A 27,304-nucleotide genomic window follows, 5' to 3' on the forward strand; every position below is an offset into this window, starting at 1 on the left:
TTACTTTAGTTTAAAACACAACACATTCAAAGGTCTTCACACTCCCTTTTTCCCCGGACCTCTCTTGGGGATCAGGTCAATATTGACCAGTCGGAAGACTTATTGAAAGAGCTGCCACAAAAGTAGGTCACGCGGTTGGTCAATGGTATGGATTTCTAGCATATCACACACACTCGCCAGAGAGAGAGAGAGAGAGAGAGAGAGAGAGAGAGAGAGAGAGAGAGAGAGAGAGAGAGAGAGAGAGAGAGAGAGAGAGAGAGAGAGAGAGAGAGAGAGAGAGAGAAGTAAGTAAATGAACAGAAATCAGAGCAAAGAGCCTAATTCTGTCCTTCTTTCTTTCTTCCATCCCTTCATGTGTTTCAATCCTCTCTTTCACCCCTCCTCTTTTCCCATTTCATCTCTGTTTCTGGAGGCACGGCACAGACTCATATCAGAGATCAGAGCTGCTGTAGGTGTGTGTGTGTGTGTACACCTTTATGAGTTACAAAATGATGCATTGATCCACATTGTGCTTCCTTATCCACAGACTGTCAGCATGTACTATCATTGGTCAATGGACAGTCCATTTATGTGTTTGAGAGTATAAATGTGTGCTAAATGTGTGCTTTTTTTTGAGTGGGTGTCTGCATTTATTTCGTCTCGATATATGTGCGTGTATGTGGGAGGTGAGGTAAGTTTATGTTTGGGTATGTTCAGAATGGAACACTAACTATTTCTGAAAGAAAATAGCATGCAGTGTGTGTACAGTGCATATCAGTCTTCTGAATGTGCGAGTATCCGAATGATGCAACATTTGCCAGAACGTGCAACCAGAGCGCACTGTGTGAAATACTGAATCCAATAATGCAATGCGATCAACTTGACATTTTACAGCATTCTGACAAATGAACAAGAACAATGTTGTGGTGAGGAGAAGGGCAGGGCCGTGATAGCGATTGTTAAAGACCAGCGCAACACATCAGTCTCGAGTCCCATGGAGGAGCTCCGGAAGGATAAAAGGAGGAGAGATGACAGTGGAAGACGAGAGAGAGTGCCAGGCTTGGGACATTTATGTTGTGTTTTATTATGTTTATGCTGCAGTTGTCAGTGAGGGGCTGACGCTTACTTTCGTTTTGTTGTTAGTTAATTTCGTTATTAAACTTACATTGAATGTTCGCCAGTTCCCGCCTTCTTCTTCTTTGTAACAAATATCACCTGAGATCTCTTTTGACTTCATTATTTGATCGACAAAATGGGATTAAAAATGCTAAATAACTGGATTTATTTATAAGATAATAACTGGATGGTGCTTGCTGAATTAAACATGCATGTTAATTAGACAACGATGTAGCTGTTTGAATTGTTCTTTTATAATTATAGCATATACTATGCACAGTATACTAGTAGTATTCCATTTCGAACATAACCATGGTGTATCTGTGAAGCCTTGCCACAACGATTATTACAGTTTGAGTCTCCTGCAAATATTTTTTACATGAATATTCATCCACATGAATGCGTATTTGTGAACATTTTGCATTTGTGTGCGTTCCAGTGAGTAATAGCTTCCCCGTTTGTACTCGTGCGTGTGTGTGTATTTAAACGTGAGCGAGAGAGCGGCCGTGGGTGTGTACACACACCCTCCTGCTGATGAGGCCCAGTGCCAGAATCAATAGAGTGCTTCTGAGGCATCATACTGTAGTATGAGAGAGAGGCCGGAAGAGATTTTAATAAATACAGTGTGCATGAGAGCATGGCCTGACTTGTCACTGCAATCGCCCCAAATGGGGAAAAAAAATCTCCCCCTTTTATAATCTATATGTATGAAAAACAATATTATAGCTTCAAAAACTTTCATCTTTTAAAATAGTTTTTAGTATTTTCTACAGAATAAAACTCACAAGCTTTTTTTTAAATGTTGTATGTCAGTATAGTTTTTTTTTTACATACTTTATTCATTGAATCAATTATATTTAAAAATATATTAAGATAGAAAAAGTGTCAGTTTAACATGCCACAAATACTGCAGGAACTGTCATACAGGTAAATGTCATTTTAAAAGGGCCATAATTTAAATCTGCAGTAGTTTTTCCTCTTTGTCGCCATCTCTGTTCGAAATCTGCAATTGCAGTTATTTGCGGAATTATCAACTTTACGTGGGTTGGGCCTCGGCACGGCACAGCGCGGATGAATCCAATGTTTTGAGGAGAATGTGCGGCTGTCAGTCACAGCGCCGGTGTGGATACTGGCATTCGCAATCACAGATTCTACTTTTTGGAAGTATGACCAACATAAGAATTTTCACCGGAAAATGTCATCTGAACAAGTAAGTAACATCCACTTTTGTTCTGACCAACTAAGAGAAAAAAGCATTGCAGTAAATCGCGCCAATTAAATCTAACGATCGCTTATCATATCACGTCAAACCGTGCAAATTATACTTTGTTCTCAAATTTTTATGTTAACAACATCAGCATTGCGTGACTACATTTAATGCCCTTCCGATATTTATCCTTGTTTTCGCATGGGCCCGGTTGCAGTCTCTTTTTTTCTGTAGCCACTCCGAAGTCAGAAGTCTTTTGCATTTTATAACGGGTGAATCTCCAGTTCTGGATCCGCCATCAAATTGATAAGTTTAATTATATCAAGTGCTGTGAGAAAAGGCTATAAATCTCCACCTCCAACATCCTCACACGCAATATAGCCGACTAGCCGAGACTCCTTTATGTGTACAGATGTGACGTAATGACGCAAAGACATGCTCGAATTTCCTGCGGAAATCCACCAGTACCACTGGAATTAAAAACATTACAATCTTACAGTTTAGAATCGAGCTAAACCAAGCAGATAGTTTTAAACACTGGCTGGTTATGTACTTCTCAAACATTACGGACTGCAACTTTAAGAAAACAGGATTTTCTTTGTTCTTTTTGATGTAATACCACTGGCAAAATGGCCTTTCAATAAAACTTGGCAACCTATGCAGTAGAAAGGCAAAAAAAAAGAAAAGAAATTGGTGATACCTGACCATAGAAAACAGAGAAAAATGGCTGTTGTCTTCCCTTTTGCCAAATAGGATGGAAACCTGCAACACCCATAATGCAAGTCCAAGGCCACGCCTACCAGTCTGCTATAGATATGCTTATCATCAAATACCGCCTTGCTTTAGTAGAAAATACTTCTTAGCAAACTTTTAGTCACAATGGTGCCGACTTTTATTGTTCCTGGGTGCAATAACGTTTAGTGGGAGCAAGTAATTTTTGGTTTCCAGCAAGTTGCAGTTATTAGCTAAAGGCTGCAAAGAATCGTAAATACGGAGAGAACTCCGAGATGGAAAATCTATTTGAAAGTGGAAAATCATCCAGTTTGAAATGTTGACCATGTTTGTAGTCAATATTTCAAACCGAATGACTACGCACAATGAAAAACTAAAAGAAAACGCCCAACCCAACAAATTTACAGGTAAGAAAGCTGTTGCCATAGTGTTCTATTTTTACCATAATTCGTATGATACAATTTTCAGCGATACCTACTCTTGCAATAACTGTTCTGTTAATAACCCTCTGTCGATCCGACAGTCTGTGGGCGGGGATACAAAAATGCGGTACAGTATAATCTGTAGTTTTCACGATAGCCCTGGAGCTGTAAAAATGACTTTTGCTGACAAATGTGAATTTCTCGGTCCAGGTAGCATGAAGAACGAGTAAACACTGTTTATTTACATATACTCACGACACTGTAACAATACAAAGAGGGTTGAAAATCGGTGAAGTTACACTTTAAGCTTCGATATGTGCAAAATGTTATTCAAAAAATCATAGCGCATTAACATATGATCACCCGTGTTTACTTATAAATGGCTATTTAGTTATCAGCAACTTCATGAATCAATCCTGAGCAATTTACAAATAAAAGTCTTAAAAGAGACAGTACCAAAACAGCTGGTTTATTTGTAAAGGTCAGAAAGGGTGCAAAATTGCTTTTATAAAACTAAATTAAGTCCATTAAATAACATTATGCAAAATATAAAAGTGTAGAATATAGCCCAGAAAATATGACAAATGATAATATACCTAAATGTAATAACCCAGAAAAAATATAAGGTGCAAACGGCTGATTTTCTGTATCATACCAGTAGGTAATACACCTTAAACCAAATTACACCTATAAACACTATATTCTGTCCTGCATTTCTTTATAGCTGCAATATTGTGATGTCAAATATGGCAAAAATGCTCGATAAGCACAATATAAATGCTTGTGCAATTTTAGTCGGAGTGGATCCCGCACAAAACAAAAGAAACTGTCACAGAGAGTCGGGCTTTAAGCTAACAGGCGCAAATGTGTTTTTCATCATTCATTTGGAGCAACTGAAGGTCCAAGAACAGCCCACTCTTTTTGGCTCTTTCTATCTCTTCCAGACTTGAACTTGGGAGGCCTTCTTGCACTTGACAGAACTTTCAAACATAAAAACCACTTTCCTAAAAACCATCAAGCTGTCAAGTGAAGTGGAAAAATGAGAGAGATTACTGCATAAAGGCTGAGAAGGGGGACAAAGAGAAAGAAAGGAAAAGAGATGGAGGATGGCTCAAGATTCTCCTGCAGATAAAACACATAAAAGGTTCCAATGACTTTTTCATCACTTCAGACTTATTTATTCTTCTTTCTCTCTCTGTCTCTCTTTCTTTGTTTACTTAAGCATTTATCATTCACAATAAAAATGTGTTACTCAATTTCGAAGTGGCCACGATGGCTTATTCTACAAGAATGTACAAACTATATATTCTATCCACTAAACCTACCTCTGATTTATTTTAACAATTTTTTTGGGTATTTCTTAACATTTTAAGGAACTCTTAATACTAATATAATTAATGTCTAATAAAGTCGGTTTAAAGCACTTAATTAATGATTTTTTTCCGATACTTCGTGACCTAATCTAAAGTGGGAACTAATTACGGTTAATAAGATGTTAGCAAAGCATTATTTAACTCTGTATAAATGAGCTAATTAAACAATAATAATTAGTTAATTACAGTGACAATGAACGAAGAACTCACTGTTTGTATATAGTCTATTAATGTATTAACTACAGTTTATAACTATTAGTTAACTATAAACTAATAGTTTGCACATGATTTTTATAATAAGTATACAGTAATAAAGTATTTTACCAGATCTCAATATGAGCTCAAACATTTCTCATTAAATTCTCCCAAACTCAAATTATCTCAGCTGTACTATCCACATTCATTTCACATCTTTACTCATACTATACGTCTCATTTACACCTTTTTACATCTATTATGGAAATATAGGAGAAACATCCGAGACAAAGACAGCCGAGAACTCTATTTAGTCTCCTGAGCTCTGAATGAGCAAACCGAGCGATAAAATGTTCCTCTGGGTAATTAGTATTCTTATGAAACATTTGTGATAGGCAGAGCCTTCGATTGAATTCATTTGCTGCTGCTGCGTTTGCATTTCGTGCAAATAGATGTGCTCGTAATAAGACGATCAAGGGTTTTTCTTATTACAGTCAACATCTAACATGATGACTTACACGCTCATGGCGGGATGGGGGCGGATGAACGAAACGTGTATGGCTGTGTGCGCGCTTTTACAGAGTGAATATTCTTTGCACTAAGAGAAAGGAAGTGGAACTACAGCAAAGTGACTCCCCTTGCATTCAACATCTATGATGTCATAATCACTCGCATCAAAGGCATTCCGTTCGCCACGGCAACTGTCATTCTCCCTGGAGGCGTCATTAAAACAGAACACACCAAACCGAGCTGAGCAAGAGCTTACGGAGAAACTTCAAAACAGACACACACACACACACACACACACACACTGCAACCAAACAATGTTAGAGTGGGACAGCAAGTTTGTACTGAACCTAAAAAGGAGTGACATAGTAAAACATTCACATACACACATACACACACACACGTGCCTGCAGACATTCATACGGCACGATCGCACACACACACACATGCTCAGAGACACTAAAAGACACTATAAATAGGCCAGCTCTAATGTGGTGCTGTGTAGTTCTTGCCCTTGGGTACAAGGCTCTTCCAGAAAGAAAGAGAGAGAGATGAAGAGGAAAAGGAAGGAAGAGTATGAGAAGCGAGGGAACGGGATTGCAAATGCAAGCCAAAAAAGAAGAGTTAGCGCTTTCTGAGGGCTATCTTTTTAAGATATGCGACAAAAAATACACGGAAATAAATCTTCTAGCCAAACCTGCATACAATGTGTTTAAATGTAAAACGTATTACATAGAAATTTGGGTAGTTGACACATAGCACTGCATTATTTTTTATTTGATCAAAGTACAGTAAAACACTAATATTTTAAAATATTTTTAACACCTTTAATTTATAAAATATATAAAATAACAGTTTTTTGTTTTAATAGATTTTAAAATGAATGTAAAAAATACATGTAATTTATTCCTGTAATGACAAAGCTTAATTTTAAACATCATTACTCCAGTCTTCAGTGTGATCCATCAGAAATCATTCTAATATGCAGATTTTTTATTATTATCAATGTTGAAAACATATTTAAACATACATAGTTAAACATATTTACTGTACTTTTGATCAATTTAATGCATCCTGAATTAATATAAGCTATAAAAATAACACCAAAATGCATATAATAATATGCTATAATAGCATGTCACATGGAAAACTTCCCAAAAGTATTTTATGCCAACTACCCATTTGTTGTAGCGTGCATGTGTTTTTTTTGCATGTTTATGTTTGTGTTTGACCGTGATGACCTACCCCAGGTAGCGTCTTCTGCTCGTGAAGCGCGGTCTGAGCTTTTAGCGCCGATTCTCTTGCACAGTATGTGAGGAAGGCACAGCCTGAGAGAGGAAATAACAGAGACAGAGATAAATTAAAGACAGGTCAGAGAGGTTGAGACACAAGCAGGTGTCCGTTTGAGTGGAGCAGGGCTCTCTACCTTCATATTGTTTTTGCCAAACCAGGAAAGAAACACAACATTATTACATTTGTGTAGCAGACACAGAGACATAAAAGAAAGAAGAGAGATGAAGACATTCTGAGCACATGCCCAGAGCCATACACACTTATGCTCCCCAGAGAAAGACGGGGAATGTGCGCAAATACAAGTGTGTGTGTATATGTGGAAGAAAATATGCAGCTTCTTTTAATTTTCTGGCTACAAGGCCTTGCTGGTATCAACATTTAACAGTGTATGAATGTGCATGCTTGCTCATAAATTTGACAGACAATAAGGATGCACTGTTTGGGATTTTTTGGCCAATAAAAATAGCTGATCATATTTTTTTGTAAAAAATAGCATTCATACTAGCACTTTTCAGAATATTACCTTGCTTCAAGTACACTCAGGCTTGAACATTTTTATGTACAAAAACCTGCTTGGTTTGAAACCAGAGTAAAAAAAAAAAAAAAAAAAAAAAAAAACATTTTTCATTTTCATTTTTCTTTTTTTATATTTGCAATAACAATTATAACTCCATGAAAAAAAAAAATCATAAATATTCATTAGTCATGTGAATGATGCTTCTGGAATTTCAACAAAATACTAGGCAGCTATATAGATAATATTATCAGAATTCACAACCACAATATTCAATACATTACAGAGCACCAAAAACACATGTACTTGTGTACATCAACAAATGGCAAGAGGAAGTTCCTTAAAAAACAAGATTTGCAAATAGCAGGAGTGAATTAACAAATTTACTGCAAGATGAAACGATAAACCAAACAACGACAATAGCAACAACAAAAAGTTATGGAGGAAATCTGTAAGAAGAAAGAATGAGATGGCAAGAAAGTTCATCAGTCTGATGCGATAGGATCTTTTCTCAGCTTTCATGGCCTGCTGCAACTCACGCCTCAGTCTTTAAGTTCAGTGTGACAAGACGACAATCTTCCTGTCCCTCCTCGGAACATCTGCCCTAACGTGCATCGATGTGAGTTTGTGTTAACATCCAGCTCTTCGAACAAGCACTCACTCTCATACGATGCTAATCTCACCCCGCTAAAGTAGTTTGCTAAAAACAACCATGAATCTTTTCAGCGTCAACTTAATCAAAAAATCCCACTGGGATAGGAATTGAGTGGAATAACCACTGAACAAAAGCTGAAACGATTAGCGTCGCATTTGTACATGAGGTAAGCAAATTTGAATATGCAAAAGAATGTTAATGGATGCTAATGTTTATGCTAATCTTGCATTAATATTAAAAAAATGCTAATATATTAATATGCTGAGTAAACATGATAATCTGCCGCTGACATTTCCGCCTGCATGCTAATAGTGTCACAAACGACGATAAGATGGAAAGACTGATTGCTAACCAAAATGGAAAATTAAAAAAAAATTATTTTCAAACAAACCCTTGTTGCAGCAAGGTGCTAATCTTTTCTTTTTAACAAAAAATAAACATAAAACCATTTTGGTGATGAAAGAAAACTAATCAAAATCAAATACAAAAATTGACCATGTTCACCACAGCTTCTGCAGTTATTGTAAAAAAAACCTGTAAAATTATGAACATTTTATATGAGATTTTGGTAGCATTTTACAATAAAGTTTCGTTCGTTACCTTTAGTTAAATATAAGAGTTAACATGAACTAAAAATGAAAAATACTTCTACAGCATTTATTAATCTCAGGCCCTGTTTACACCTGTTATTAAGATGCGTTTTGGCCGATCGGATCACAAGTAGACGAGGGAGACACATTCTTGTTTACACCTGGTGTTTTAATACGTCATTTGTCCACTTTCAACCACTTCTGTCCTGATTTCTTCGAGGGGAAGGTCTATAATGGGAAGGGAAATTATTGTTTTTTTCAGATCTTTCGATCTAATGCACAAAATAAGCTCGCGCAATTTACATATGAATGAGCCCGGAGACGATGGAAAAACACACAGCGAGCAGCAGCTTTCGTTTCTGCTCGGATAGCCGCGAGTGTTTGAAATCAGGTATGGAGAGAATATTGTGCTTGGTACATTTTTTGTCTTCAAACCAAACTTCTCAAGCCAAGGATCTCTGGCTATACCGTGCTTCCCATAGTGTTTATGCATTAGGTCAGTTGGCAGTGAGTAGATGGTCTTTTGTGGCTGATTAAACGCATTCGACCACATGAGCGTCTACAGTACCAAAGCAATTCAGTCAAATGCATTTTCGACTACCTCTGTAAGTGGTCGAAAGTGTGTGATCCGATCGACCAAAACGGTTCTTAATACCATGTGTAAACAGGATCCGAGGCTCGAACTCGGTTGTAGCGCTGCCCACAAGGCTATCGGCTCCGTCTAGTAGCTAACTACTTTAGTAGCTATTTTAGTAGATACTAAAAAGAAAAGTGGCCTCAGAAAGGCCGCAGGGACGCTAAACACACACAAGGGACACACGCACTGACGTTCACACACACACACACGGGCCCCCTGAGGCTAGAGCATGAATCAGCAATATTCTTCCCCGCTGTCCACTCTGTGTGTTTAACCCTGGCCAGGTTGGGTGAGCGCATGTACGCTTGCGTATATATGTGTGTGCGTCGATGTGTGTGTCTCCCGCAGTCCTGCCTGGGATTTTTAATTAACTCTGACTCATTAGCGTTGGGGAGAGCTCAGTGTGACAGCTTGGCGTGCTCCTCTGAGGGCCTGTCATGTTATAGAACGGGCTAGAGCTCTCATGGGACACTTGTGCATGCTTCCCTGTCCCACTTGACAAGCACCGGGGCGCACACACAGACGAACGTGCACAAATATATGGGATGAACGGAAAGATAATGGAGAACCTCTATTTGTTTGTCCTCTAAAAGCAATATTGTTTCTTTCCGTCTGGTCAAGACAGCACTTTAAAGACAACAGAGAGAAAATGCAAGAGAGAAAAGAAAATACAAAAGTACAAAGGGAGCAGGGAAGATAAAACACAACGGTCGGATGGTAATGGAGGGGTTTGTCAGAGGCGTAGGTTTCTTTTGAACATCAGGGCACGTCTCAAAGCACTCTGGAAAAATAAAACAAACAAACAAATAAAAAATGAATTTGAGAAACTTGCAGTGGTTCTAACTTGTTTTTGCTTCAAAATCCAGATTTTATATTAGACATCAAATGGCAACCAAACACAGAAGCAACATTTTTATCTTACAAAACCAAACGGAATGTTCTTCAATTAATAAAAATGAAATAATATTACTATAAAATGCATAAGCCCAAGAATGCAGAAATATGCTAATTTGGTGCTCAAGATTTTTTTTTTTTATTATCATCTAATTTTTTATGTTGAAAACAGTTGTGCTTTTTAATATTTTTGTGGAAACTGTGATACATTTTCAAGATTCTTTGATGAATAGAAAGTAAAAAAAAAACAAAAAAAAAAACAGCATTTATTTGAAATGGATAATCTTTGGTAAAATATTTTTAAACAAATTTTAGTTATCCCAAACTGTTGAACTGTAGTGTATATAATTTAACTAGAAAATTTCATACCAAGTGATGAATTTGCACCAAAATATTTACAAGGCAATTCATACTAATGTTGACTTAAATTTATAAAACGAGACAGAAGCATGATTGGGGGGACAATTCACTCCCTCATGCATGCTGTGAAAATTGCAGCAAGAGAGAGAAGAAAGGATGAAGGAAAGAAGGACAAAGGGAAGTAAAGAAAAAATAAGATCACCAGGATTCCCTTTCAGTCAGTCACTACGAGTTAGGTCAGTGACTGACGAAATGGGGGTTTCGCTAGAGAGCCCTATCATCTTCGAGTATTAGAAAACGAGCCAATGGTATGAAAATACAATGGGTCTGCGGAATTTGCATCGCAAATTTAATTTTAATCACACTTTAATCACACTCAGGCAGCGCTCGTGGATGAGTCATGTTCTCATTGTGGGAACATGACCATCGTGGTGTTAAGATCAAGACTCAATGACCTCCATGGAGTTAGGACCTCGCTTCTCGCGGCCCGGTGGCGTCCTCCACCTTCTCTGCCCTCGACGGTGCAGCGGCCAAAGGGTACACTGGGGTCCTGATATGCGGGTGGCTGAGAGAACTCGTTTGTTCTATCTGCGATGCAGAGAGCTCCCTTCGAGCCATTGCACTTAGTCGAGCTAAAGTACCTCTCCATGAAGACGGCGCTCCTGGTTGCTTTGGCCTCCATCAAGAGGGTAGGGAACCTGCAGGCATTTTCAGTTGACGCAGCATGGCTGGAATTCAGGCCGGCTAACTCTCACGTCATCTTGAGACCCCGGCCTGGATATGTGCCCAAGGTTCCCACCACTCCCTTCAGAGATCAGGTGGTGAACCTGCAAGCGCTGCCCTTGGAGGAGGCAGACCCAGCCTTTGAACTGCTCTGTCCAGTACGCGCCCTTCGTGCTTACATAGAATGTGGTGTTTCAGGACCTTAGTCCAGCTCTTTGTCTGTTACGATGGGAAGCTGAAGGGAAAGGCTCTCTCCAAGCAGAGGTTGTCTCACTGGATAGTGGACGCCATTGTCTTGGCTTACCAGGCACAGAGCCTGGTTGGTCAGCCCTCGTGATTGGTTAGATGCCTCCATATGCATGGTTCCCCGGTTGGGCAACCCCCACATGTGTATTTCCACGGTAAGTCTCCTCCGAGCACGTGTCTTTTTCTCGGCAAGACTCCTCTTTCCATCTCGAGGTTGCATAGCTCAAGACACTGGAAGACAGCCGCAGTAGCGAGATTAGATTGGAACCCCCATTTCGTCAGTCACTGATGTAACCCATAGTGACTGACTGAGAGGGAACGTCTCAGTTATGTATGTAACCCTCGTTCCCTGAAGGAGGGAACTGAGATGTTAAGTCCGCATGCCACTGCTGAAACGGCCGGGGCGCACAGTCTCGGCTCCTCAGCAGGTAACATAATGCGAGATAGCACTCTCAGCTCTTTATACCATTGGCTCGTTTTCTAATACTCGAAGATGATAGGGCTCTCTAGCCAAACCCCCATTTTGTCAGTCACTGACGTAACGTCTCCGTTCCCTCCTTCAGGGAACGAGGGTTACATATGTAACCGAGAAGTTCTGTGAACACTCTCCACTAGTGTCCTGCACTAGCGTCTTATCTCTCCTTCTGCAGACACCCTTAAGGGATGGACACATGGAAACACACACACACACACACACACACACACACACACACACACACACACACACACACACAAAGCTGGAGATACAGAAGCAAAGTAAATAAGCAGAAAGAATGATAAAGAAACAATTAAATTAATCTTAAATGCTCATGATACAAATCATCCGAAGTTAACAAAATGTGGCCAAAGTGTCTTTACTCAACTGTCACCACCCTGGATGCTTTCAGAAAAGCTTTTTTTTTTTTTAGGTCAGCAATTAAATGAATCAGTGTTTCTACCCTATAAAATTCAAAATCAGTGAAATCTAATCTGGATTAGAAATACATTTAGCCTTCTCTTGAAATACAATAATGATGAATTAGTTGTATTAATGTAGCTGTTCGTCATCAAAATAAACCAATATTTTTATGTGCTGGCATCAAGGGATGACTAGTTGGGAGGACTGACTCCCATTCTTGGGGTTACAAGTGCTAACTTTCTGTCTCCACAAGTGTTCCAGTATATGTTATTTTAACAACAGACTGAAGGGTTGTGACTTCCATAGACCATATGCTTGACTTAAATGTGCATATTTAGGAGTTGTTTTTGAAAATGCCATCCTACGAAGCCCTTTATCAGTTGCACATTACTGGTGACACATATCTTGTGTATTTCAGCACTGCATCCCAGTCACCATGGTGATCACTGGCCCTGACTCTATTCACAGTGCCTTGGTCAGACTTTGTGATGAGCAATTGCAAAAAAAAAAAAAAAAAGGATTTCATGAAGGAAATACTTGCAAGGCTGCAAAAGATTAGTATTATAGTTTAGACAAGCTTAGGTTTTAGTCAGTAGTTGCTGTGTCATGGCATTCAGAACTTCTCGTGTTCAGTCTCACTGCATGAGAACCAACACATGCATCACGGTTCTTTCAGTTTAAAGATGCAAGAAAGAAGGGGCCGATTCTATAAGTGAAATAATGCAAGGCCAATCATAATTGAGCATGTACATATTATAATGACATCATCATTGTTAAATCGATTGCAATGATAATGGAAGCATGGAAACAAAGTTGAAGTGGTTCGGGCTGGGCGATATATCGATATAAAAAATATACCGATATATTTTTGAAATGCGATATGGAATTAGACCATATCGCATATATCGATATAGTTCAAATTTGCGCTGTGATCCTCGCTCCAAGCAAGCTGCTGACCCGGAGCTCTCTGCACTGCTCCCCGCGCCCCGCCCCTCCTTTTCCACTCTGCGTACGTGTTTAGAGCATGTTATGTTATGAGAGGCGAATCACGACTACTTCAGAAAACCCAGCACAAAAGGAACTACCAGGCAGTGACATAAGTGTACGCTGAAATAAAGTCTTTGACCTCAGAAAAACTGACTTTCTTGTCCTGTCAGCCGTTATACTGTGCTCGTAGCGCACACTCAATTGCACGCGCTGTGTATCGCCTCACTGTATAAAGTGCAAAAGAAACTACGAGCATGCAACGCTGTTACGTTGTAAATTACACAAAATAAAAGTAATGCAGGTATGATTTTCATTCTATTCACCAGGAGCAGTTTCCATGTTTCATTAACAGATCTTGTTAATATTGTGTATTCACCACGGTAACTGTCGTTTCCATATTAACCCCAAAATGCCACTTTATTTTTCTTTGTGTTATTTTTTATATTTTTAAATGACTGTAGTGGCTCATACCAACATTGTATTAACAAAAACTAGTTTGGGACTGCTATTTAATATCTTTAGCATAGGCCTAATGTTTATTTATTAATACTAGTCTTTACTATTAGTCATATTCTTACAATTTATTTTAAGTATAGGGGAAAAGTACTTGTGTGTGTGTTAACAAATTTTGTGTAAACGTGTTATAATTTGCCTATATATATATATATGTATGTATGTATGTATGTATGTATATGTATGAATGTATATGTACATATATAGGCAAATTATAAAATGTTTACACAAAATTTGTTTATATATATTCAATGTAAACTTTGATAATCATGATAATCATAATTAATAAATCGCAATTCCAATTCCAAGGGAATAATCTGCAATTATGATTTTTGTCATAATCGTGCAGCCCTAAGGTGAAGAAAGCTGTTTATTATTTATTCATTTGATTTTGCAACTGTTCACTGAAATAGCCGGTTCACTGTCATATTTAGCTTTGACTTTGACTGAACATTTGCTCTCACTTTGCAGAAAAAATATCGGGATATATATCGTATATCGATATTCAGCCTAAATATATCGGGATATGACTTTTGGTCCATATCGCCCAGCCCTAGTTCGGGCTGAATTAATTGTAGAAGAAGAGGAATTTCAATACACTGTTCACCTTGCAATCACTGTAATAACTTGCATTGCTCAGAATTATAACTTCGCACATCTTTTCATGTAATATTACACAAAAAATATGTTTAACACTTTTAAAGAGAAGTAAAACACATTGCCACATGTTGTTGTTCTACTCCTCTGAATGACTTGGAATTCTTCAGCTTTTTCACAATTTAAAGAATGCTTAGAAAATGTCAATAACACAAAAACAGTTGTAACCTGTAAACAAACCCCTCCAAATACATACAAATTTTGATCTGTAAGTGGAAATATCAATGTTTTGTAACCACAGACATTGCAATTTAAGTACAGTACATGCACAGAACAGTGTAGACTATGTATCTTGAATCAAAAGTGGTGGTTTCAGTAGCCTATTACTATTGAATTAGTATTTCACTAGAAGCCTTCTGGTTTTTATTTGCACAACAGGTTTCGAGAGTAAAGAAGAGGGCAATGGAATAATGCAGGCGTCATTTATAATAATTGGGATTCATGATATGAATAATAAATTATAGCTGCTCCTTCACTTGTTTTTGCTTATTACTGTCATTATTTATACCTGCCACTGCAAATAATCCAATTGATCATCTGGCCAAAGAAGCATTCATCTTCAAAAGTTTCTGTGAGGGCAAGAACCCAAGACAGTTTTGACAATAATCACTGGTGCACCAAAAACAACCAAATAACAAACTGGCACAAACACACCAGGTAAGAGGAGACATTTCCAGCTGTGGTTTGTGTGTGCTCAAATCAATATGTGCTGATCAAACATTTATTGTTCCAAAAAGTGTTTCCAAGCACTGTCATGTTTGTTCACGTCATTTTAGTTTTCGTGCCTGTGTCTGCAATAGTGTGCATCGCTTTTGTGGTGGTAGAGATTGAGCAAAGGTAGTAGTACTAAATTCCCAAGGTTTTCCCTCCTCCCTTTAACATGAGTATCCCCGTACACCATGGGTAATTTGAATAAACTGTCCTCCAAAAGTCTGAGAATTCAAGGTCTCCTGAAATACTCCAGGACACCTTTGTGCCGCTCCGCTCCGCCCTGCCCCTACCTCCAAACAACATGTCTTTTTAAAATATTTAATTGGACGCAGTAACCCCCTGATTAAATAAAAATGCACTTTGAAGACAGCAATATGAGCTCAGAGAGTAATCTGAGAGAGAGAAAGAGAAAGTAAGAGAGAACGAGATCTTCAATTACTGTGCCGAAACCATGTCAAGCTTTTCTTTTTTGATTCAATAAAATAGGCCTTAAATATTCAGGAGCTGTTTCTGGGACTAATGAGTCCTCTCCTTGAGTGACATTATTCCAGTGGAATGAAGTGGTAGTGTGAGGGAATATTTGAGGAGGTCGGTGGATGCATTTCTAATGGGTTTTAATGCTAAACCTGGGTTCCCCTCGGCTGAATCCCTTGCCAGGGAGAAAAAGAAGAACCTTGAGATGGCATATGAGCTGAACTCCCCAATGACATGACATACACTACCATTCAAAATGTAGGGAAAAATGTTCAAATGTTCCCAAATTTTTTAGAAAGAAAGACAGACAGACAGAAAGAAAGAAAAGAAGACAAACAATCAGACAGACAGACAGACAGAAAGAAAGACAGACAGAAAGAAAAGAAGACTGACATACAGACAGACAAACAGAAAGACAGACAGAATGACAGACAGACAAACAGACAGAAATACAGAAAGACAGACAAAAAGAAAGAAAGACAGACACAAAGAAAGACAGACAGACAGACAGACAGAAAGAAAGAACTCTATTCACTTTTATTGTCTTTAGAAAAGGAAAAAGAAAGGAAAGACAAGGAGCACGAGGAATGGAGACGAGCGCAGAACGGAGGACAGGAGAAAAGAGGAACGGCTGTAAGTTCTGTGAATCGATTGGTGCAGGAAAAAGCCTGGGCTCTAATGTGTTGCATGTGAAGGATTTACTGTGGAGCAGAGCTACTGAATCAATGGTGTAGAAAACGCATCATTAGGACACAGCCCCCCCCCCCCAACTCCATACTCCCAAAGGACCCAGAGACAGTATGAACACACACTACAGTACATGCAATAAATACAACTCCACACTCTTCCAACACCCATTCAACACCATGTGTGTTAACAGTCTCACAAGTAACTCATTTACTTGTTTGTTCACACAACCACACACATGCATTAACGTACAATACATAGGGACTATAAACACAAACCTACACGTGCACAAACATCCGCTGGGACAGCGGCGCAATCGCATTCACGACACGACAATTTTACATTTATGCTCATGAATACATCTTCACACATCCGATACATACCGTGTAACACTATAAGGCAGGTCTTTCAATTTCTCTCTACCTTCTTTTCTCAAACGCACACACTGCTTAATTCAACCAAGCCTTTTTGAATTGAATTTACATCACCTTTTGGACAGATAATATAAAATTCAGTCGTGTGGTGTTCAAAAGTGGACAGTCAATTACATCCTGGCTCTGTGGGGCTTCACCGAAGTATCAAGGATAAGCCCGTCTGCCAGGCTCTGAAATACAAGAACTGAAGGTTGCACTAAAAGAGGGTAGAAAATATCTTTGGCTTACCAAATATAGTATTGTTAGAGCAAAGATGTGAGGGAGTGTGTGTTTAATACCGAGAGCTTGTTAGCGAGATGCCATGTAGGAAAGCAGTAAAGTCAAGGTTTACGTAAATGTGCTGCCAAGCCACAGGACTAATCAAAACCAGTAATGTGGCATTTCACAGCGGTTTACAAATCAACGTCCTTCCCACTGGCAGGGTCGGAGAGATGGGCACTGCTACGAGTGTGCACGACCATTTCTGTCACTAATAAAATCATTCAGAGCTGCAATCTGCTCTATAAATCATCTGTAGACTAACAAGCCAAACTTTTGACTTTTGGTATATTCTGCAACAAAGTGAAAGCTCATTTAAATGATTGTGCGCACTTTCAGTTCTGCAGACAACCTTTTGACTTTTTGGTCAGATCCATCTAGATGAAGTACTGAATATTTCAAAGGCATAACTCTGATAACAAAGTGGAATGTACAATTGCGCTTTAAGAGTTTGCAAATTCAAGACACGAGACTGACCACTTGAGGTTCTTGCAAGTCTTTTATTAAGACACAATGCCATGAACCTTGCGATATGTGACAAATCCAGAGAATAACTGACATACATTACACTTCAAAACTTTGTCAGTTTAAAAAAAAGAAAGAAATTAATACATTTATTCAGTAAGAATGCATTAAATTGATCAGAAAGTGACAGTAAAAACTGTCTTATGTTACAAAACATTTTTATTTCAAATAAAGAATTGCTGTTCTTTTGAACTTTTCCTGAAAAAAAGTATCAATACTGTATTTAACAGCACAACTGTTTTCAACATGAATTGATTATTAATAATAATAAATGTTTCTTGAGCATCAAATCAGCATATTAGAATGATTTCTGAAGGATCATGTGACACTGAAGACAGAAGTAATGATGCTGAAAATTCAGCTTTGGCATCACAGGAATAAATAAAAAAAATATTAAAATAGAAAACAGATTTTTACAATTGTGATAATATTTCACAATATTACTGCTTTCATATATTTTTAGCAAATAAATGCAGCCTTGGTGAGCATAAGAGACTTCTTTCACAAACATTTAAAAATTGTACCGACTCTAAACGGTAGTTTACTGTAGGCTATTTACACAGTGTGCGTTGGACTACGGAAAGCTAAATAGGACAGAGTTTTTCTATTTTTTAACAACCATATTTTGAAGTAAACACTTTGAGAGTGTCTGAGACTGAGATTGAAAAGGTGAGTGGGACTTTTAATTGTAGCCCCACTTATATTTCCAGTATTATCATAAAAATTACAGCTAAGTAGATTTCAATATTTATTTTAAAGTATATACAGGTGTTTCAAAAACTACAGCATTTTGTCTCTGAGAAAAATTACTTTTATACCTACACTCATTCGTACATATATAATTATCTAACAATGTCTAACAGTATATGAAGAGTTCAGATGCAAAAGCCTCTAAGTGCCATCTGAAATTTTCTTCTAAAATGATAATTTTTATCAAGCTTGTATATTTAAGTTCAGTAATTTCACTTAAATGGCAATGAAAATTACCTATTAATTGTCATTTAAGTGAAATTACTTAACTTAAATATACAAGCTTTATGAAAATGATCATTCTAGAAGAAAATTTCAGATGGCACTTAGAGGCTTTTGCATCTGAACTCTCCATATATACACGTGCATCACAGTATTCAACAGCATTCTGTGAGGGAAATGGCATTTTAAACATTTTTGGAAAATAATGTCTGACTCTCTTGTTAAGTCTATTTTCATAGCTAACATTTAAGGCTCCTAAATAACCACAATGAAATTGATGAAAAATAATCAAATCTATACAAAAAAGACATTTAAAAAGTAGGAAAAAGTAAATGATGTTTTAATGTTACCTTAACATAACAAAATACAGTTGAAATATGTTATTTTTAATAAAAAAATTTATCAAATCAACCCTTGTGACATTAAAGTGCCTAAAGTTGAAGAAACACCCAAATATAAAGCATACAATGATGGATACCTTTCTTTAAGTATTACAGACATACGCATCCACAGAGGTCCGGCTTTTGAGACGTTCCCAAGATCCACCTGCTAGAGCTGAAGCGCAGACAGACCAGAGAGCAGAGACCGTCCTGCCGAAAGCGAGCGAGCGCATGGCAGGGTGACCGGCCTGTCCGTCTGCACCTCTCACCCTCTCTGTGCCGTCCTTGCATTGACACCACCAGACACAAACAGCTCCTTAATATTCCCCCACGGTCCTCTTGTCTCATCCCGTCAGTGTCCCGCTGTCCTCCTGGCCGCGTGGACAAAAGGGACGGGACGTTCCGGGTGGAGGACATGAATCATTATGCTTCCTCTTTCCGGGACCGCTCGCATGCCCATTGATTCTACCGACTTAATTGGCTTTATTAGCCAAGACGGGAAGCCGGTGAGGGGCTTCTGCGGCGTCTCCGTCTGCACCCCTCTCTCCTCCTCCATCCTTCCACCCAGTCCTCCTCAGGAGAAACCCAGCGTAATTGTTTTCCCTCTATCTTCTGTGTCATTGTCGGATGGGTCCAGGGGGATTATTAGTAACCCTGGGTCCCTCAATAATTCATCCTAAGCTATTTATACACAAATGGAGAGTCCTTTAAACTCTCCCTCAGTGAGCTTATCTACTGTTCAGATGGAAAGAGAGAGCGAGAGGGAGGGAGAGAATCCAAAGAGATTGTAAAGGGTGCAGAGAGCAAGTGAGAAAGCGAGGGAGAGCGATGTGTACCTTTTTTCAGCAGAGACACAATGACCTGTTTCTCCAGTGTTTTCGAGTTTCAAGGTGACGCTGGCATACTCTCTCCCTTCTCGCCTGCCAACCCCAACAAAAGTGCCATCTCGGGAATACGCTCGCTCACACAACGCTCATTAATGGCTTCTAATCTGCCAGCTTTTCTACCCATTTAACGCAATTAAGACGTTTACTAAAGCTAACATGGACCGGCAATCAACTCCAAGGACACAGCAAACGTGCATAATAGGATTTGTAAACAGACAATGTTTTATCAAACGCACGCTCGATAACGTTTCCAATGTGAGCGCGGCCCAGACAGGAAGTCAAGCTGACTCTCTGCAGGAAACAGAGCATTATGGCTGCTCTCCTAAAATCCTGCACATGCACACAGACGAAGGCCCTCGCGGCTGCTTCACGCTGATACCCATGTTCCTCACTCTTTTAAAAAGAGGACAGCTAAGCTGCTCAGGGTGAGGAGGCCCACGGTTTCTACAATCCTCAAAACTCGTCATATTTATCCGTTTGGCAGAGCAACCCTATGCTATCTTTCTCTCCTTGAATAAGTAGGACTGCAGAGCTTCAATTTCAAGTCTTTTTTTGTGAATTTAATGCCCTCGGGCAGGGCATCCGAGGTAGTGTAGCAGCGTGCAACTACACGTGGGTATGACATGGGAATTAAAAGAGAGAATACTCTGCACAGACTATAATTTGCCTACTAAAAGGAGCATTGTTAGCCAGTCATCGTTATCAGTGTCATCAAAGCCTGGGACAATATGGTTCTCTACAGAACATTATGGCTTTGTAATAATGTAGTCTGCTACCTCCAGACAGGTCTAAATATGTCTGCATCGACTGGAGGTCTCCAGGGAAAAGTCATAGATTGAAACGAAAGACACTTTCTTAAAAAAGCACAAAAAAAAAACTAAGCAAAAGTACACTGTGTTTATTTCTTAAAGATGAAGAGTCTAATATTTATGCCAGTAGAATTGTAAAAAATATTTTTTTCCAAACAGAATCAAATATGATTGTAATTTAAAGAAATTCATATAACTGTAACTAGAAAGCCACAGAACGATAGATAGAATGAACGAATGATAGATAGATAGAACAAATGAACAAACAAACGATAGATGGATATATAGAGCAAATGATCGTTAAATGGATAGAACAAACAAACGACAGATAGATGGATAGAACAAATGAACGATAGACAGATAAATAGATAGATAGAACAAATTAACAAACAAATGATAGATAGATAGATAGATAGATAGATAGATAGATAGATAGAACACCCAATAGATAAATGGATAGAACAAACAAATGACAGATAGATGGATAGAACAAACTACTGATAGATAGATAGATAGACAGATAGATAGATAGATAGATATATAGATAGACAGACAGAGAGAACTAACAAACAACAGTAGATAGATGGATAGAACAAACAAACGATAAGATAGATGGATAGAACAAACAAATGAATGATAGACAGAACAATATGTAAATAAAATAATAGAACAATATATAGATAGACAACAGATAGAACAATAGAATGATAGAATGTGGCCAATTCAAATTCCAACATAAACAAATGAAGATAAGTCACAAATATTTCATTATATTTTAGTAGATGTTTTACCGGTAGCAAATTATTTTAAGAACGCTCTTTAAAAAAAAGTGACCTTAATTGACTGAATTAATATTTTATTCTTTTAGATGAACAGGTATTATAGACATCTCTTGGTTCAATCTGAACCCTGCCAAAATAAACAAAAGAGCTCTTTTTTTGTGCCACCCTGGTGGACCCCACTGACCGGGCATCTCGAAAGGGGGGAGGATAGCGCAGTAGAGTCACTGGAGATTATTATTATTTAAAACCTCTGCTAATAAGCTTTGCCATGCTGGGAATGGGCTGGTGGGGTGAGGAAAGGGTGATCTCTGGGGCCATTAAATTGCAAATGAGTGATGATGTGCTAGAGAGCCCAGCCCCCCCACCGATCACGAGCCACTGCTGCAGACATAAGGGCCTCTCATACACCTCATCCAACAACAGACCCAGCTGGGTCCGCTGGATACACAGCCAAAAGCTGCACAGGGTGTCTAGTCCCCCTACACTTCCCCTTTCCAGTCCTCTATGTTTCAAGCTGAAAGTTATTACCCTGAATGTCATCCACACTCACACTGTATATTTAAAATAAAATCCACATCCTTAAAACAAACAGTGTTTTTAATTAATCGGGCTGGCCTGCGAGAATTCAACAACAAATTCATGTATTCAGTACTGCACTGTCCGATCTGCATGGGTGCGAGTAGGCTCATTTTTAGCTCCCGACCGACTGCGACCCTGCATTAGAAGGTCGTTCTCTGTCCGAGGCCACAAAATAGTGCTTAAATCTTTAAAACCGTCACCTATAAATTACTGCAAAGGACAGCGGGGTCAAAGCTCGGCGTGGAAACCGGCCAAGAGCCATCAATCTGCGGTGATGGTGACATCTGTCTCAGGGACTCCCCTGTTCTCTCTTTCTGCCCGATTCCTTTCTCTTTTATCCAACCCCCCTCCCTCCCTCGCAATCCATCTTTATCGCGTTCTTTCATGCTTTCTTGCAAATGAAGACCCCCCCCCCCCAATAAACCCAAACATATTAAAATTCATGAGCAAATGTTATGTCGCACATATTTCAACGGAGGGGCTTCTCAAGCACCCAGGCTTTTCGTGGCATCACTTTCAGTGCAGGTTTAATGCCCATTTTGGGCATGAAATACAGATTTTCTGCCTCAGAAAGTGGGCTCTGCACATTTTAAACTGCCACACAGACTTTCACAGCACGGTTGAAATCCAAGCTGCAACTTTCAGACTTCCATTCTGGAAGAATCTGAAGAATCTTGAGTTTATTCCCAGCAGCATTCTGCAGTCTGACCTCCCCTATTTCTCTCTCTCGCATTCTTATAACTTATTCATATATTCTCCTAATTCCCAAAACAAACCTTAAAAGATGCCTGCAATTGCTCCAGCTTTCTCACATCCAATTGAAATGCAAACTTAAAAAAAAAAAAAAATCATCCCATGAATTAAAAGTGCATTAACAGCCACTTCGATGGCAGTGGATTAATGAAAAGGTTTGAACTGGACCCTGACCCTCATAACATTGATTTTTTTGGTTGGTTTTCTGATAGAGTGAAAAGACAAGCAAAACAACATTTTTAGTTCTGAACAGTTCTGAACAAAGCTTTCGTAAGGTTTGTTTTAGCCACTTTAATCTTAAAGCTACACTGTGTAGGATTTTCTCCCATCTAGCGGTGAAATTGTATATGACTACCAACTGAATATTACTTTTTAGCCCCTCCCATTCCGAGGGCGTTTTAACTCCTACGGTGGCCGTATTATTTCAAATCTGTCGTCAGTCACGAGTAATCTCCCCCTCGCATTCATCACGGTGCCACCGAGTGTAAAAACGCGAAAGGTGAAGCTTGAATTTCCAGGTATGTCCCTCTTTGGCTAATGTATTTTCAAGATGGAGACGCAACATGGCTGCCGCCATTCGAGCGACTCGCTCGTATGTATTCTAAATGGCAGATTCTATGCTTAAGAGAATACTTGATTAGTTGGTAGAAGTAATTACACATTAATGAGCACATATCATTTTGAAAGAACAAAGTGTTTTTTGCAAAGAATCAACTAAAAAAATGACACAGTGTAGCTTTAAGATAACAGCTTTCGGGTTCCGTAGCTCTAAGCTGTAAGAAAACACAGACAAAAAGGTTATTGATGCGCTAGCAGTCCGGTTGGTCTTTAAACGTCTTATGCCGAATGAATTTCAGTCCAATAAATATCATGACATTAAAATCCTATTTACATGCAATAACACTGAGTGGGAAAATCACTAATGAGGATTTATTTATTAACAATGCCTCAATAAAAAAAATCGTATTCCCCTATGAATAACAAATAGACTGTTTCAGTAGACGTCAAGCTAATTATAATCTCATAATGGTTTAATAGGGGGTTGTTCCAGAATCATTACGTGTTTTTCTTGGGGTACATGAGCGCCGTCAAATCACTTTTGCATCAAAGGATGCTGAGAATCAACAACCAAAAGATAAGTAGATACACACAGCTTCCTTTGAATGCTATACATATACACTCACGCATATACTGCCGCATACATAAACATTGCAATCTCCACGCGCTGGAGTTGGCCGGTATCATATCACCATCTTGATCTGCTCCGACTGCAGGCAAAGCATATCCTCCACCCTCATGTATCCCACAATGCCCTCCTGCTTCTCTGAAAACAACTAGTTTCCACACATCCTCTGTTTTATATCAAACCCTGCATGATAAATCTCAAGACAGCTCAGCAAAAGATGGTACATTAGCATAGGTACGAGAACACCTTTTGTCTGTATAGACGTACTCTGGTAAGTCCTCCAAATAATCAAAATAAAGATCGATTTTCTGACATGTAGCTCACAAAACAGCAGTTCTTAATGCACTGTTGCTTCTGTCATAAAGAAAAGACAAGTTATGCTTAATAATATAGCTAATCTATTTGACTATTCAATATGACATAAACAAATGTTGGTTCAGTCATGTATAATAAGATGAGAAAATATAATACATGCAAGTACCAGGATGTTTTTAGCTACCACATACGCTTAATACACACGCAGGCTGTTGTTTACAAGGAAATGGTGAGTGAGTGTTGTATAAAGCAAAGACCCATTAAGGGCCCGTAACTCTGCCACACTGTGTGCACTCATGCTATCACTGACCCATGGAAAATTGTTTCATTTGTTCATTGCAGGATTTTAAATACTACTGCTTCCTGCAATGCATGCATGGAAACTCAAGTTCTACACTTTGGATCCATAAGTTTAACGGCTGTTTATTTGTGTGGGAATGGGCTCAGTAGTACACCTCACAGCCAGGTACACACATCTGTGAAAGAGATTTTCACAGAATTGGGACAAATACTATTTGCAAAGTTTGTCTACACATCTACTATCCCTTACATTGAAGCTTTTTTGACACTGAGGCTGGATTTTGAAATGTCAAAGCTACTCTTTGTTTGTTTTTTATGATTATGTTAGGTATTTATAACGGTGCTAAGATGTAATTTGATTCAAGATCTCTTTAAAGAAAACTGAACCACTAGAAAAAAAAATTACATTCAAGGAGGGATTTTGGTAACACTTTATTTTAAAGTGACATACTAACACGTTACTACATGTATTTACTATAGTAATAACTGTAAATTATGCATAATTACAAGTAACTAACCCTAAACTAAACCCTAACCATAACTCTATGGTAAGTACATGTAGTTAATTAATATTACTTAGTACTTTTGTTTAAATTTGTCTTCCATCAAAAAAGATGTGAAACAGGACTGTAACTGGTGTACACCTCAAAAACAAAACAAAATAAAACAAATAAATAATTTGTGTTAAACATCTGGCTAAAGTTCTCATTTGCCAATAAGAGTGTGGTATTCTCAGCTCCATTTATCACATTTACACAGATTTTTCTTAAAACAATAAATGCATATACTGCAAAAAAGGCTTTCATAGTCAAACAACCAACAGTTAGTCTAACAACCAGGTTCCTTGTAATTGTACATCTGCAGTGTAGCCCTATTTACAATCCGCTATAAAAAGACACAATGATGATTAACAGTACACAGCCTCTTCATTCCTTTCCAAATAGTTTGCTCTCTTTTTCTCCTTCTTATTGCTCGTTTACATCAAAAAGTAATTAAAATGTTGCTTGCTTAAATCAGTCCATACAGTGAAAATGATCTAAGCTATTACCTAGGCTTTTAGTTCTCTACCTCACCATTCTCTGCACACTAATTAATGGAGTTTGAAAACAGCATCATTAGACTAACAAATAGGTAACGCTTCACATAATGAGAAAAAAAGAATTTAAAATAAAGGGCTTAGAAAAAAAGAGCACACTGGTGTATTTTTAACAAGACGGATGCTATGTAGATTCTCAGATCGCATCAGGAACGCTTAATTAAAAAAATCATGTTAAATTACAATGACAATGGTTGGTGTTATTTTTGTATTTTTTTCATGGAGTTAATACGTTTCTGAGGAGAATATAAGCAATCATTGGTCTAAATAGGTTATAGCTTATAAAAACACTGTAATACTTGGAGAAAGTTTACATTCCTCCCAGAATTATGCAACCTGCATTCTTCCTTCTTTGCTCATGGGCAAACACAGAATTTGAACCAATCACATAAGACATAATGTGATGTGACAAATCACTCTGGAACCATAGGGAATCTAGCAGTGATAAGCTACTGACGTAGTGATGTGAAATGAAGCAAATGAGAAAAAAAAGGTAGTAAATTCCCAATTTATTGTTTGCAAAATTGTCAAAAAACCAAAATGTCTATTAATGGAAATATACTGTATCTAACATCAACTGCTCTTTCACATAGATCCATTTTTCATTAGTTGAATCATTAGTGTTGATTACAGCAAAAAAATGGAAATATACTACATGATAGCCTGCATTTCGAGGCAAAAAAGCTTCTCCAGACGAAACTGAAGCAATTTGACTGACAGTTGTTTTCTTTCTGTATTGTGGGCACTTTGACACCTTTTCTTAGTCTTGCCTAGACAGCAGTGCACATATCACTCCTAAACCCTTTAAATATTTAACACACACACACACACACACACACACACACACACACACACACACACACACACACACACACACACACACACACACACACACACACACACACACACACACACACACACACACACACACACACACACACACACACACACACACACACACCACAATAACACTTAGATGATGCAACTAGTTTGAAAACAGAAACTATTAATTTTGCTAGAGTTGTTTTCAGAAACTGCAAGGCTTCGGAGGTTCTTAAATCAAAATTGTGATTCACAGGCATGGCGAGATAAAACCAGTGTGCCGCAGAGGGGGGTGTGGCCTCGGGCTTTTCATCCGCGCAGTTTATATGAAATTACAGCTAAACCTTATAAAACTTTTAAGGCTGAACCCAGTTTAGCCCTGCCTTGCTCTTCGAGTTCCGCTATTTAAATATATGAAAACACAACAAGGCCATTACGCCGGACATAAATCTTGCAGGATAAAATTTTAGGAAGCCTGCAAAAGCTGCGCAGCGTAGCATATTTGCATAGTTTTCAATTTAGAAAGTAAATCGCCTCCGCCAAGCGGCATTACTTCCAGTTTAAAAGTTCACACAGCTATCTGACAGTGAGTTATGGTATATAACAGATGAAATTCATGAGATGAGTGTTTTGGGATTAGCTGTTGCGCATAAACACGTCTCCATGCTGTCCGTGCGACTGAAAGAACTGAGACGAGTTTTAAAGTGCCCTGAGGTATGAGAAAATGGCTACGTTTTGGCCCAATTCAGACAATTACACTAGCTAATAAGGACCAGCGCAAGGACTGCTAGACAGGTCGTCTATCCTGTAGAACTCCAAACCTGTGGCCAACACAT

General features: G+C 38.4%; 1 protein-coding gene across 14 annotated transcripts in view; it reads right to left on the bottom strand.

The window, feature by feature from the left end:
- celf4 (CUGBP, Elav-like family member 4) overlaps positions 1-27,304 on the bottom strand; it is a gene marked incomplete at both ends in the record, with an annotated part of 97,577 nt that overhangs the window by 63,744 nt on the left and 6,529 nt on the right. For all 14 annotated transcript variants that reach the window (XM_081390749.1, XM_081390758.1, XM_081390756.1 and 11 more), the window contains one exon: positions 6,777-6,859. In XM_081390749.1, the coding sequence (XP_081246875.1) occupies positions 6,777-6,859 (83 nt within the window). The remainder of the gene's footprint in view (positions 1-6,776; positions 6,860-27,304) is intronic.

This window comes from Scardinius erythrophthalmus, assembly GCF_964197995.2.
Source record: "Scardinius erythrophthalmus genome assembly, chromosome: 17".
Classification (NCBI taxonomy): Eukaryota; Metazoa; Chordata; class Actinopteri; order Cypriniformes; family Leuciscidae; genus Scardinius; species Scardinius erythrophthalmus.